The sequence below is a fragment of the Danaus plexippus genome, chromosome 30, assembly GCF_018135715.1.
Source record: "Danaus plexippus chromosome 30, MEX_DaPlex, whole genome shotgun sequence".
In the NCBI taxonomy this organism is placed as follows: domain Eukaryota; kingdom Metazoa; phylum Arthropoda; class Insecta; order Lepidoptera; family Nymphalidae; genus Danaus; species Danaus plexippus.
In genome coordinates this window covers 1,554,085-1,568,812 of record NC_083557.1, presented here as the reverse complement: position 1 = coordinate 1,568,812, position 14,728 = coordinate 1,554,085, and the positions used below count along the sequence as shown (strand labels likewise).

Below are 14,728 nucleotides of genomic sequence, written 5' to 3'. Positions count from 1 at the left end.
CGAAGCTGTAATATTCGGTCACATTTTAAAATATTACATATGTTTATTAGAGTCAAGATAGCTGGGTGATGTTTATTTAAGATAGTTCAATGCTTTTCTAATAAAATATGTTATATAAAATAGCTCTGTGTACATCTTCTAAATATAAATTTTGTTTCAAATCCCACGTTCACCCCTCTCCACACCACTTTAGATATAAGATAAAAAAATTCGCTTCACACACAAGTATTATGGTAGGCACAGATAATGAAACACAAAAAGAAACGCATACAATTTTTATTAATTTTTATCATCTATCTAATAAAATTATAAAAAAAAAAAAAATAATAAAAATATTAATATTCCTTGCAAACATTTTTCAATAACATTGCATGTTACTAAAATGTCCTAATATGATAAAATTATTTACAATAATTCTGAATTATGACTTAATATTGTAGGTATTTTTGGAGACCCGCAAAAATATGAGTAGGACATTAAAATTAAACTGAGTCTTATTTATTAATTTACATAGAATATCAAAACTGTCTTAAATGACATTTATAGTACAGATATTAAATAATATTATCATTTACAAAACCCTCTTCTTCATTGTAATATCAACTTAATATGGTATAGCAATATATATTTTTAAGCGAATTTTCACCCGGAAACAGTAGAATGTCCAACATGGAACCTTAAACCACACAAACCTCTGTAATATATCTTAATAACCTTTCACAGACAATGACTTCAATATATTAAATACATATCAATTAACTAAACCGCTGTAATAAAGTCAAAAATATTGAAAAAAGATGACAAGAACATCACAACCATGACATTATTGACATTAAACGTCACATAACAAGTGAAAAACAAGGAGATTTAAAACTATATGTAAAGTAAATAACAACTACATAACAAAGAAACGAATGATGTAATAATATATAAAGTACGCGATGAGGAAGTATATAACGACTTGTACAGCCTTATCCAACCAGAACAATCTGAAAAGCAACAGGATATACATATATAACAATAACGCATACGAGAAAACAACAAAAAAAAGGCTTTTATCATTTTTGTTTTCGAGATAATTTAGCGTAAGAAGCGAGCGGAAGGCTATACTGGTCAGGTTATTCATTCACGGAGATCACCTCGGCAAAAGATTGCCCGATCGAGTAGAGTTTTTTTTTGTTAGATAGTCCAATTTTATGGTGATTTTATTCAAAAAGTTTAGATTGGACCACCAAATTCAATATTAGAGACGGAATACGGAACCAAAAAACAGTGTCCAAAAACGGTTCAGTACCGAAACGGTAAGGTCGTTGCAATCAACTTACACCGAGAACTTGGACCCCAAAAAAACTACGAAGGTGCATCACCCAGTACTACATAAGTTATTTAATTTACCACAGAACGTGACGAACTCCATTGTTACATTTAACTAATGCTATGGAATCTATAATCAAAACAGAAGATGACTAGATATTTTACCAGTTCTTTGGTTAAATATTAAGGTTAAATTATCTACATATACGAAACCACTCACTGTCTCTGCAGCTTCCTCGCCTGTGGTAATGTGCTGGGATCTTCTTTACAACAGAATTCCCTCGCTCCTTTTATGTAGTTCCGAATATAGGCGCTCCAGTTTATCGTCTGATAATAATCAATCACATAACATTAAATCAATATATTTCTAGTTTCCTTAATTATTTTGCGAGTTATTTTAAGGTTGGAATTTTCGAATCTATCAAGATAAAACGACTGGCAGGTGAAATTTTAGGAGGTTTTAGCTTATAGTCCTATTCGCATTGATGAATCGTAACACATTATATGACTTATGTATAAATTTTAGTTCAGATTAAAATATATTTTATATTAAAGTTATCTTTCAACCGTTACTCGTAATTCTACATACATATGTTTGGTTGTTTTTTTTTTTCAATATTCATGATTAGTATTGACTTCATATTTTTTTGTTACCTTCAAATTAGTATAGAAGACATCATTATCATCCTTTGATATTCGTTTGGACAGCGATCTGTAGTAATCGTTGTCAAAAAACCATTCCTTCGTGGTGTAATATTGAAGAACGTTCAATCCATAGCTGACTCGTTTCTGTATTTTCACCATACTATAAATTGAATTAATTTCACATTAATTTATATGTAATAATATGATCACACAAGAAATATAGAACGATACTAACAATGTCTTCTTTCCCATCAGAAACATGAGTAGATCGACGAAATACGCTGGCAAGAGATGGGTGAAAAATAATGCTAATAAATGCTGGACTTTGGAACTCTTCGCTGATCCGCCGGGGTACCACAGACAGACGGAGAAAGGAAACTCCTGCACGTGGACGCGACCTGTTTATATTAGTGTATGTTACTTAAAATTTGAGAAGTCGATTTTTTTGCGGATGGAATGGTCTTGAATCGAACTGATTTACAGAGACTGAGTAAGAAATATAAGGCTGTAGTTTGTGGCTACGTATATGTTTTTTTAATTGAGAAATGTTGCAAACGAGCAGACGGCTGAGTTGAAGAGCAGTAGTCAACTGGGCATGTGGGCATGGGCAGTATGGACAGTAGCCAATAAATAGAAAGAGCGACAGAGAATGCGTGGCATTCGAACGCAGGCGGGTAAGCAAGTGTGAGTTGTAAGTAATATTAATAAAGTTTGCCTTAAAGAAACATTTAAAAATTTCTTAAAAATAAACTTCTAACCCTTATGTTTTCATTCCCACATTACGAAGTTTCGTTTTTGTAAATATTTTTTTTTTATGCCATGCGAAACAATCGGATAACTGCTAGTATATAATATAAATATAATAAGTCTTGTATTATTATAAACAGAGATAATATTTTTTTTACATATTTACCCATATCTAAAGCTTCTCCCCACGTAATGGGATTGTGGCCGGATTGAGTCACATTGCAGATCCTAACTTCTTTTGGCCTGAAAAATGTATATTTAGAAATTATATATACTTCGTCGTAAGTCTCTTTGCAGGCTCGTCGTGGTCATCACGTATCAGTGATCCGTGATACATGATGACTTTCATTGGAAGAGATAGTTGCAGTGGTTTCCCCTTGCCTTCTGCATCAGCACTTTTTTGGGGCTATTTAGACCCCAAGGCTTGCCTATTCCAGATAGTGGTGTCTAAATACTCTTAGAAAGTACATGACTCGGAAAAGATCACTTCGGTACTTGCTAGATTTCGAACCCGCGCCCTCACGTATGAGAGGCGGGCCTTTTAACCTTCAGGCCACCACGACTGTTATTATAATATGTAGTCCACAAAATTATTACTTAAACACAAAATATACTTACTAAAATATTTTAATGAATTTGCAGTTATCAACGAAAATTTAATATTATTTAACTTATTTTGATATAGTTTCTTGCATTTTATAGAGCTAAGTTAATTATCGATAGAAAATTTTCCTTATCAATATAATAATACCAGTGTGCAAAAGTAACAAGAGGAAATCAACTCACTTTTCAATTGCTGTTAAATATGCCAACAGAATGCAAGCATTGACAGCGTAATCCACAGGTACAACGTCGGCTTGGTACGATGGATGGCAGTGCATTGTACGAATAACGCCTGATGATAAAAAATTGCTATAATTCATATACATAGAAAAGATACTTTGCTGATAGTTTTTTAAAAGGATGTACATAGTTCAAAATAAATAAAATTGGCTCTTTGATCAGGGTTATTTATAATAATTTAAATATTATATTTAAATAAATAGTGTCACTTTATTTAACTTTAACTGTATTTGAGCGCGAATGTTGCTAAATGAGATCCAATTTATATTATGAAAAGAAAATCCTTACCTTTTCCAGCGCCCACCAAAAGACCTGTGGGTCCATTGAGGTTATCAACCCATCCCGGTAAAGGCTCCTTGTGGGCAGCAGTCACTGTTAACAAAAGACCTTTGTTGTTAAAAACGACCAAAAAAGTAGTAAAATTTAGAAGATTTATCTAAAAAAATACAGTAAAAGTGACATAACATTAACATTAAATAACTTTAAGATTTGACCTTTGACACATATCGGTTTCGGTTTAAAGACATTTATTTCTCATAAAGAACACAAAAGTTCACTTATAATAAGAAATTACAATAATTTTGCTTGAGGGTACATTTAAAAGTCTGCCTTATGAATTATATACAGTAAAATGAAATGTTGCGGGTAGTTGTATTACACAAACATGTTTAGGTAGGGGTTACATTAACTTATAAATTATTTTGCACATATTCCATTACGCGTTTTTTGAATATAGAAAAACTCTTGCTATTAATGATTAAGTCTGATAATTTATTATAAATTTGAACTCCTTCAAATAAAATGTTTTTCTTTCCATAGTTGGTTCAGAAGACCTTTCCATAGAAGACGTTTCTTAATAAAATAACAAAAGAGTGCAAAAAAAATATAGATAATTACCAATAGATGGCCTTGCTATCACAATGGGGTACTTCCCCGCTTTTTGAGAAACGAGATCCTCAGTTAATGATTTGGTGTAAGCGTACGTGTTTGGTTGCGGCTCGATTAACCTGGAAAAAGAATTAAAGGTACTTAATTATACTCATGATATTAAATTAAAATATATTATTTCAGATATTAATGCTACCAGGGTCGCAGATCATATTGGAGATTTCAAGGTTCTTTCGAAGCGAGATAAAATCGAAAACACGTGCTATTTAGACTAATTGTATTCGGCCTCGTTTAAAAAATATATCACATGGTAGAAAAAAAATACATTATTGACACGATGGCTATGCTTTAGAGTTTAGACGATCATTGACAATCTTAATAAAATTATAAATATCAAGACATTTAAATGTTACATTTTAATCTCACAAAAAATACATTATTGTACTACCATATCATATATATAAAATATATCGAACGGCTAAGCTCTCGGTCGCTAATATTGATTCAGTCATTAGATTTGCAAAACCAATTGCATATTACTTATACATATTAATGACAGTTTTAAATATCTTATAAATAATATGGAAGGCGAAATTTATTACAATCATTATGGCTAGTGAATGTATAAAATATTTTATATAAAATTTATTTATATTTAAACGAATTAAAGATATACAAATGGGTAAAATCTGTGACGTGATGTCTGAAACAGAGATTTATTCTCATTGTTATTGCTTAATAATTAATAGTCTATATAATTGTTTGATTTTAAAATTCATGAATATGGACTGTGACGCTTTTATTTTAAATCATATCAGATATTTTAAGATTGAGATATTTTAAGAGTGTATTAGTAAGTACGTATAGTATATGTCAAATTAATTGAATCATCTTATTACTTGGTCTGCAGGTATGTCAGGAGCTCGTCATCCATCCACTTGACGCACTCCATCACGTCTTGTGGTCTATGCTTAGCCGGATACAGACGTTCTTCTAAAGTGTGGACTTCGCAGCGACAATATGACGTAGATACGTGCACAAAAACCTACAATTATGTTAAAAAACGAAGGTTCATACATTATTATAGATTATAAGCAATGCTTCATATATATATAAATTTACTTATAACCAGAAGTTTTTTTCTTATAATTATCTAAAAAACAACACTGTTTTGTAGCGAAAAGTTACAAAGAAATCAATAGATATTCATAATGATTAAGTTCTGTCGTTCCTACCTCAAGATTGACCATCCCGTCAGCTAGTTTGAGAACCTTGTTCGTGCCCAAGGTATTCATATTAACAGCGTCACGGATAGGCATATCAAATCTGTAAATTTAAAAATAAATAAACTATTAGGAAGGTCAAATCAGAATTTGATTGATTGATTAATAGTTAGAATGATTGCTTGATTGATTGATTGATTGATTGATTGATTGATTGATTGAATATGAAAGTATCTGACAATAAATTTTTAAGACAAAATACAAATGATTTGCAAAGAAAAATGTAAAAATATATTTTAAACCACCTAACACAAGCAGCACAATGGAACACAATCTCAGTTTCTCTCTGTAATTTATCCCAGTCTTCTATGGAGATGCCTAGATCTTCTTGTAGAATATCTCCTGGTATGACTGCTAGCTTGTCGAAGCACTTAGGTGATCTCTCTTGGAGATTGTCGAAAACCTGGAATTTTTATACGTTTAATGTCATTACAATAATTAAATTAGTTATTTAATTTATATAGTATTGAATATTAAGATATTTACCCTACAATTGAAGTAATCGTCGAGCCTTTCTTTCGTACTCTGCCCTTTCTTTGGTCGCATTAATAAATAAATTTTGTTTAAATCGGGACAGCACCGTAACAATTTCTCCACCAACACTTTACCCATAAACCCTGTACCCCCCGTCAGAAATATTGTTTTGTGCTTGTAAAACTCAGCTACGCCGATAGATGGCGCCATTTTTAAATGCTTCCCCTGCAACAGGATAAATTGTCAATAATATTTATTAAAACATAATTAATATCAATAAATATTGTATGGGTATGATTGAAATCTCTATATTGATTTATATCGGTTTTGTTTTTCAAAATAAACACTTAACTTGTACCATTTTCACTTAACACAGAATAAGTATCACATACACTAGTTGCATTTACTTCACCTACGAATGTATACCTTAACATCTAGGAAGTAGAGCTTATCTTAATTATAACTAAACAAATGATAGCATTCACTAGATAAATACAAACAGCTATAATTATAAAATTAGCAATGTCGTGTGATATTTTGTTGAAATACGTATTGTCAAGGCTTTTTTTACTACGTGTGTAACGTCTTGCGCAAGTAGTCGGAATGATCTGAAACGTCCTTGATTTTATATATCTTAATATTTTGTAACGCGGTTGGCAAATTTTTTTTTCTTATTTAACTGATAACCTGTCTGAGATTAATAATAAAAATAATTGCATCTTAAATTATTTTTTTGTATAATTTATTGTTTAATATATATTTTTTTGTAATATCTTGACAAATCCATTATAATTTTTATAATCTACAAGCCATGTTTTTTTTTAACGAAAAATATATATTTATTTTGATTGTTTTCTATCAGTTTTAATAGAAGGTATTTTTAATAATTTTTTAACTGACATTTATATTAACTTTATTGTCGAAATCAAAGACAGCCATTCATTGCATGGCTATTATTACGCTTACATAAAGTGCGCATCACACTACATGCAAAGCGTTTATAGTTTGCATTGTAAGCGCTAGCATGTGTTAATGGAGGTTATTAAATGTGTAACGAGATACGCGTCGTATTTAGTACAACACAAGAAACTCGTGCTAAACATTTCGATCATTACCTTCAATGTAAGGGTTACTTTTATTATGATTGAAATTTAAATATATTTTTCTGAGCTTGACATCTACTAAGCCTAAAATAAACTAACAGTTATGAAATACAATTAATGCATACGTAATATAATGAAACAGTTATTTAATATTAATGAGTTTTTTTGTATTGTTACAAATATGTATTAACCTTATTCTAGACTCTAGACCGTGGATTCTAGACCGTATTTCTAATTGAACACTATTATAACAAAAATGTACCTTTCCATAGTGTAACCAGTATACACGCTGTATTTTTATTTATATACACATTTATATTACCATCTTTAAAACCTCATCAAATAATTCTATTATATTAACAAATAATAAATCATTCTTACGCTCACTAAAAATTTATCTCAAACTTTATACTCATATTAACCAATAATTCACAATATATATATATATATATATATATATTGTGTATGTGTATGTATATATGTGTGTATATATACATATATGTAATTTTAGCTATTTTAATGCAAAATTTTACTGCAGAGTAACAGTAATGTTGTCTTTTTAAAAATAATCACAGCAAGACATTATATATAAGAAGAATATTAAAAACAGTATAATAAAAGATCTATATATATGTATAATTTACAATAAATACGTTAAACGGTAAGTATAATCGTCGTAAGTGCAGTTTATAACCGATGTACTTTGTTTTGCATTACGCAAGTTACACGATATTAATTGCATCTCAGGAAACATTACATCAGTGCTATTATCCGATTAGTTCTTCTGCTAGCCAGCCACGTTATTTATAGTGTTTGTTAATCACTGAAAAAAAAATATTTTTACTTAACGATAAGTAACATAAAAATAACTTTATGTTGCTTATATAAATGACAAAATTATAGAGATTTTTATATCAAATCGTTTAATTAAATATATATATAGATCTTTTATTATACTATATATATTATTTTTAATATTCTTCTTATATATAATGTCTTGCTGTGATTATTTTCAAAAAGACAACATTACTGTTACTCTGCAGTAAAAATTTGCATTAAAATAGCTAAAATTATAAGCAATTTCTTTATTGTATTAATTAAATTGATTTATCTTTTATGCTATCACATTGAACGTTCCCGTGATCGGTCAAAAATTAAAATTTTGAAACTTAAAACACTTCTACGAGGCTGTTCCTCGTATATATTTTATCTATACACAGCGCAAACAAAAAACTATAAGACAGATGCTGTATTGTTTAACTATATTTTAGTATTATTCACCTTATGCCTTTAAAATAATTTCGCTCTAGTTTTAATATGAAAAACAATGAAATATTTGATTTTAAGATAACGTAGCTGTGAAGAAAATGCAAATTTGTGTACAAAGTATCTCGGTACAAACGTGACGCAATGCCATAGTATTGTCGGAACAATATATATGCATGATTGCAGCGTTGCCTTCATACGAGTGTGTCGCCATTCAAGAAACCTATTGTTTCTGTGAAGCTCTTGATAAGATCGGATACGTGGAGACGGAAATGAACTCGAATTTTAAATACATATTCCATTGACAGTTTAGCCGATTAATGACATCCAATAAGCCTTTTGACTAACGACTAATTTTTAAATCGAAAATAGAACTTAAATACGTGCATATTCTAAATATTCTATATATTTTAATAGGTTCATTTAATATCATTTAATATCAATTCTAAAGATATATTTACATCGGAGTGTTACTTGACAGGTGACACGAGTATTAACTATGATTTAACGTTTCGGCTAAGTTATTTATATAAGCTTACAAAATCTAATCATTTAGCTGTTTTATAGATTGGCTTGATAGGTCACTCCAATTTAAACGGTGAGGTAATATGTCATATGGCTATAATCATTCTTGCGATATAAAGTCCTTAATAATAAACTCCTTTCAAATCACAAATGATTATCTTTAGGGACATTAAATATCGTATCTATTAAATTTCGACAATTTATAAATAGCTCTGTTTATATAGCACGAGATATTTCTAGCCGCTTGAAATAAGTGATAGCCATTTTTAAATTTAATATTGCTTTAAATAATTTTATTACCTATATGTTACTTGTATTTTTTTTATATCAACAAAGGTTCTGTGGTGGATTAATGATATAATTTCCTTAATATACGAATTAAATTAATATTTGCTATAGTTTTTATATGAAAAAAATGACACGTGTCTACATAAACATACAAATGTATAGATACTTTAATAAATTTGTATCACACATAGTTATTAAAGTAACATAATATGTTTGTATGTAAAATTTGTATGGGATTTGTTGCCTTTAAATAATTACAAGTAAGTCAATTATCAAGTTCATTCGAACAAATTGAATAAATCTGTTTACTTCGCATAAAAATGGCTCACATTATGTCGAAACAGTTTACATCGGCTTACAGTTGCAATACAGATTATTAAGATGAAGACAGATAAAATAACTACAGTGTTACTATTATATAAAAACTAGGATTGTATTTAAAATGTATTAAATACTTTTTATAGAAAAATAATCGATTCTGACAAATATGAAGTGGTTTTTTTTGTCTTCTGTCATTCAATTCTAAAACTTACAAATCCAGAGTTATAAGCATTCAAACTTAAACAAGAATTCTCAATAATATTACACAAATAACTATATAAAGTTAAGAAAACATTATTTAAAAGAAAAAAAAATGTGGTATCTAGCAATTTAATGAGAAATGAAGTTTTTAGAAATGTTATAAAATAAAATTAATGAAAAACGATTATGAATCCTCAATCACATGTATTTTTTGTCTGTGGTTAGAACTTCATGCGTAAATACAACACGATATATGTTAAAGCCAACGCCGATTATTTGTTTGATAGAGCAAAAAATATTAGAACATAACATAAGAAAAAATCTTTTACTATCTTAAATATTACTAATATGTTTTTTCTTTTAATATATAATAACAAGTAATAAGTCGTTATAATTTAATTAATAGCTCGTCTATAAGTTGATTTAAAATTATCATCAAATCTAAATAAATAAATTTATTAAAAAATCAATAATAAACACTGCTTAAATTATTTATTTTTTTATCCTAATCTTTATTTTAATATTACTTTTAACTTAATTTTAATCTTGTTTATGTCAGTTAAGTAACTTTAAGTCTTTACAGACAACTTTATCGTTTCCTTGTCATAAAAACATTTAATAAAATTAAAAAAAAAACATATATCTAGCAGATGAAATAAAAATTTATAGTTTATTTAATTGTCACGTTTAGATAACGTGAATTTTTTTTTCATAGTTGCATCTGACTGTTTTAAAATCTGTAGGCAGCTAGCCTTAAAGCTTATTTTTTTTTTTACGTATAAATACGTACGTATAAAATATATTATTTTTAAGAGATATAATTACATTAAAGTTGACTCGTTTTAATAACATAGGACATATAAAAAACATCTTAAATTTTCGCGAGTGTTCATTGAAATAGAACCAATATTTTTTCGTATTTACTAAGCGTAAATAATTAATTTTAAAACGCTCGCGACACGACATCTCGTCCGCCCGTGATCACGGTGCTGCAAAGTAACCAAAACGTCTGGATTATGTTTTTGATAATAATCATAAAATCGTAGTAATTCCAAAGAATATTACTTTTGTTTCTTACCCATATATAGTTAATAATAATGTGCTTACAATTATGATTAACTGTATATGTATGATAATGAGAAAAATATCATTTAAACGACATATTTAATGTGAATTTAATGATTGTAAAGATATTGCTTTGTTAAATATATGTTAAAACAAACAATGTTTTTAATGTAACAAACATATTAATGATGGGTAAGATATTTTTCAATAAACACATACATATAGATGCGTTTTGATTTGTCGTCAGCGTAGCTGTCTCGTCTCCGTGGTCACGGTTGCTGTAAACTTTACGGTGTACTTAAAGGAACCGAAACGTCGGGATCACGTAGATATAAAATTATAAAAAATACGTAGAATCCGGGAATTTTTTTCGTTATATACTTACAGGTGAAAAGATTATCTAACATTATTTTTATTAATGTTGTTTATAAAACTCTTTAACAGACCTTATCCAAAACTATTAGGAAACCTAAATAACCTTTGTTCCACTTCATTAATATGAAAAAATTACATATTCGTCAAATTTAAAACCTCTTTTAATTTTTAAATTATCATTTATTATTACCTACTATGTTAGTAACATGAGCTATATCATTCAAATCATAATTTTTTTCATTGAAATCTCAATTATATTGATAAAATTCCTTTTTCGCTTTAATTTTTTGACCATTTACCATAAAAGATAAATGTATTAAGAGAGAGGCGAGTCTCATATACTGTGGCACGAAACACACATAATACAACGAAACATACAAAAATACAACGAAACATACATAATACAACGAAACATACAAAATATCACTCATATGTCGCGCTCCTTAGGGAACTACCAACAATTTCAGGAAAAAACTATATGCATGATGCCAATCGATCCCCAAGATATATTAATGGAAAGTTTCATCAATTTCCGTTCAGCAGTTTTCGATTAACGTTATAACAAAGACCGTACCTACATTATCACTTAAATAATATTAGTATTAGAAAACAAGTTCAAAATATTTAAGAACAAAATTATTATTAATCAATCCAAAAAACTTGTAAATAGTTCATAAAATTTACATAAATCTATTAGATAGTATCGTGATAACAATGAGAAAATAATCAAACAAGCGTAGTCGTGAACAGCAGCTAGTATAGAAGCGACAGTCATTTATTCTATATAATTGCGTATTCTTAACATATATTTACATATATCGTTTGTTTGCTTACGTGAGATGGCAGCAAATTATTCCAACTTAGGATTCCGGGTCCGTCGCATAAGTGCGAGTATCGTGCGTTACTGCCGAATTATTCGTGTCTATAAATACTTTGAGTCCTTCGTATTTGATATAAATACTTTTTAAGGAGCTATCCTGGTGGGCGACGCAGATATATAAAGAAATAAATATAGTATTTATAACTAAATAGTAGTTCAGTACTTTGTGGTAACACAACAACAAACAAACACGTATTATCTCGTGTAACTTAATAAATACAATATCAGTATTTTCATTCTATCTGTATATATATATTCCTTAAACCAATACGAAATAATACTTAACTGTCTAATAAGATATTTTTATGATAAGTAATAACTCATTTTTTTTTTCAAATAGGTAGGTAAATAAAATCATAATGGACTTAACAAATATTTATATATTAATAAATGAATCTCGTCTTATTTACAAAAGAATTATTATTTACCTATACATTAGAACTGTCATACGTATATTAAATTGTATGGATTCAAAAATAAAATATGATATATCTTTCATATCTTTCTTTATCTTTTATGAAATATTTCATAAAAGATAAATCATATCTTTCTTTGCTACTATGAAAGTTATGATTTATCTTTCATAGTAGCATACTAATACTGTGAACCGAGTTTTTTGAAATTTAAAACAAATAACACTTTCAATGTGCTTAATAATAATAAAAAATGTTGCCCTCCGTGCAATTGAAGTTTAAACTAATTTGATGTAATTTAAATACAAGCAACGCAAACAAGATTTTAAATACAAGATACAAACAAGATTTCATCCTCTATGTCTAGACCGGTAATGAAATTGCTTGTGATGTATAGCATTTTGTAAGTTATAACGCGTTATAACTTATGAAACTGTAACTTATAAAATTCATATTTTTTTCATTCATAATGTAATAATTACGTAATAAATGCAAAAATTTTAATTTATAAATATGATTTCGTTAAAAATAATCAAAATAAGTTAAATAAATACGTCTTAGCTTATATTCATAAATTAATAAACACTATACTAGTCTGAATTTTATATAATTAGTTATAAGCAATAGTTTATTAAGCGTTTATTAGTAGGCTTTTAAGGCTGTGTGCAAATATGGATGACTATTATGTATACAATGTCCGATATGTAAGCGACGTGTTATAGGTGTACCAATACCGAGCCTTGATTAGCGTTAGGATTGGACATTCATGAGAATAAAAATGAATTTTTGATATAAAATTAAAATTATAATGAGATTTATTTCAATCAATAAATGTGTACCATGCTTTATATTTATCATCATATATTTATATCGCAACTGATGTTTAGAACTAGGAAAAAAATTCAATGACAGCAAAACTTATAGATTATGAAAATTTTATATTTTATTGTTTATTCACATAAGTGAGCTGTTTGTTTTTAAATAAAAAACGAAGTATGCAATGCTGACAAAAAAAAAAAAATATATATTTACTACGTCTCATTATAAAATTCTAATATGTCATTTCTTCCTATGGAACTTTGACCGCAGAATGACAAGCAACATGCTAATTCTACTGAATGCATACCAAGGGACTTAATTAAAAAAAAACGCAATGCATTTCAAATAATTAGTGTTAATCAATAATCACATAATTAATTAGTGATTCAAACGCATTGTTAATTTACAACTATTTTATAATAATTAAATATCCATTAGTTAAATATTTGAAATTCGAAATTTTAATTTACTAAACATTAATACCATGTTAGGCGGAGTTGCTCTATGAGCGCATTCTTTTAAATTCGTATAAGTTTCATAATCTCAAGGTCATTTGAGAACAAGTTTTAGGTAAAAAAAGAAAGCCTTATGTGTGTGAAGGTCGATGGAAATGTTGATCAGCCGGTTGGTAATCACTTTTATGATATATGTCATATTATAATATAATGTAATATTTATTTCATATGTGAGAAAACTGTCGTTATGAAAGTCTTTGTTTTATTAGTTAAAATATAGTTTATATGTCAGTATCGTTCCGTTTAAACTATTAGTCGTTCAAATTACCGGCTTAACAATCAAAACTTACGTATTATAAATAGTATTCATATATAAAAATAGTATATTGAAAGCTATAGTCACTTTATCTATTTTGTAGCACAATTTAATAAATATTTCACACTACCCTCATTTTAATAACAGTATAATTATATATATATATCAATTTAAATTTAAATATATATCAATTTAAATTTAAAGTAAAAAAAATATTAAAAATAAAAATCAATGATACCAAAAATAGTATCAAAAAAAGTCGTAATAAAATTAATCACAAAATTAATTTTAAATATTATATATATTTATATAAATATATATAATAATCAAATAATTTAGCTGTGATATACAATAAAATTATTATTGTTAAATATATATATATCAACTCACCGATTTATATGTACATACACACACAGAACCGCACAGAAACGCCACCGTTACTTAAATGATGACTTCAAGTCACAGACGGCCTTTGGATAATGATTTTTGATACGTCATAATGTTTTG

At 28.1% G+C, this 14,728-nt stretch overlaps 1 protein-coding gene across 1 annotated transcript; it reads right to left on the bottom strand.

The window, feature by feature from the left end:
• Positions 1 to 260: 260 nt before the first annotated feature.
• On the bottom strand, positions 261 to 14,728 carry LOC116776652 (putative fatty acyl-CoA reductase CG5065). Its single transcript, XM_061525610.1, has 13 exons — positions 14,612 to 14,728; positions 6,207 to 6,419; positions 5,966 to 6,123; positions 5,673 to 5,763; positions 5,337 to 5,482; positions 4,447 to 4,556; positions 3,838 to 3,921; positions 3,493 to 3,601; positions 2,873 to 2,949; positions 2,195 to 2,357; positions 1,969 to 2,119; positions 1,535 to 1,641; positions 261 to 989 (listed from the first exon to the last, which is right to left on the bottom strand). The coding sequence occupies exons 2-13, from the start codon at positions 6,402 to 6,404 to the stop codon at positions 896 to 898; spliced, it is 1,488 nt and encodes a 495-aa protein (XP_061381594.1). The 5' UTR covers positions 6,405 to 6,419; positions 14,612 to 14,728; the 3' UTR covers positions 261 to 895.

What these genes read in the sequence shown, in the direction of transcription:
- LOC116776652 (XM_061525610.1), bottom strand. Translation starts at nt 6,404, where the DNA reads ATGGCGCCATCTATCGGCGTAGCTGAGTTTTACAAGCACAAAACAATA. An exon ending in GATAGCAAGGCCATCTATTG is followed by an intron (nt 3,922 to 4,446) that starts GTAATTATCTAT and finishes TTTTGTTAACAG; the next exon opens with TGACTGCTGCCCACAAGGAG. An exon ending in TCTTCTATACTAATTTGAAG is followed by an intron (nt 1,642 to 1,968) that starts GTAACAAAAAAA and finishes GATTATTATCAG; the next exon opens with ACGATAAACTGGAGCGCCTA.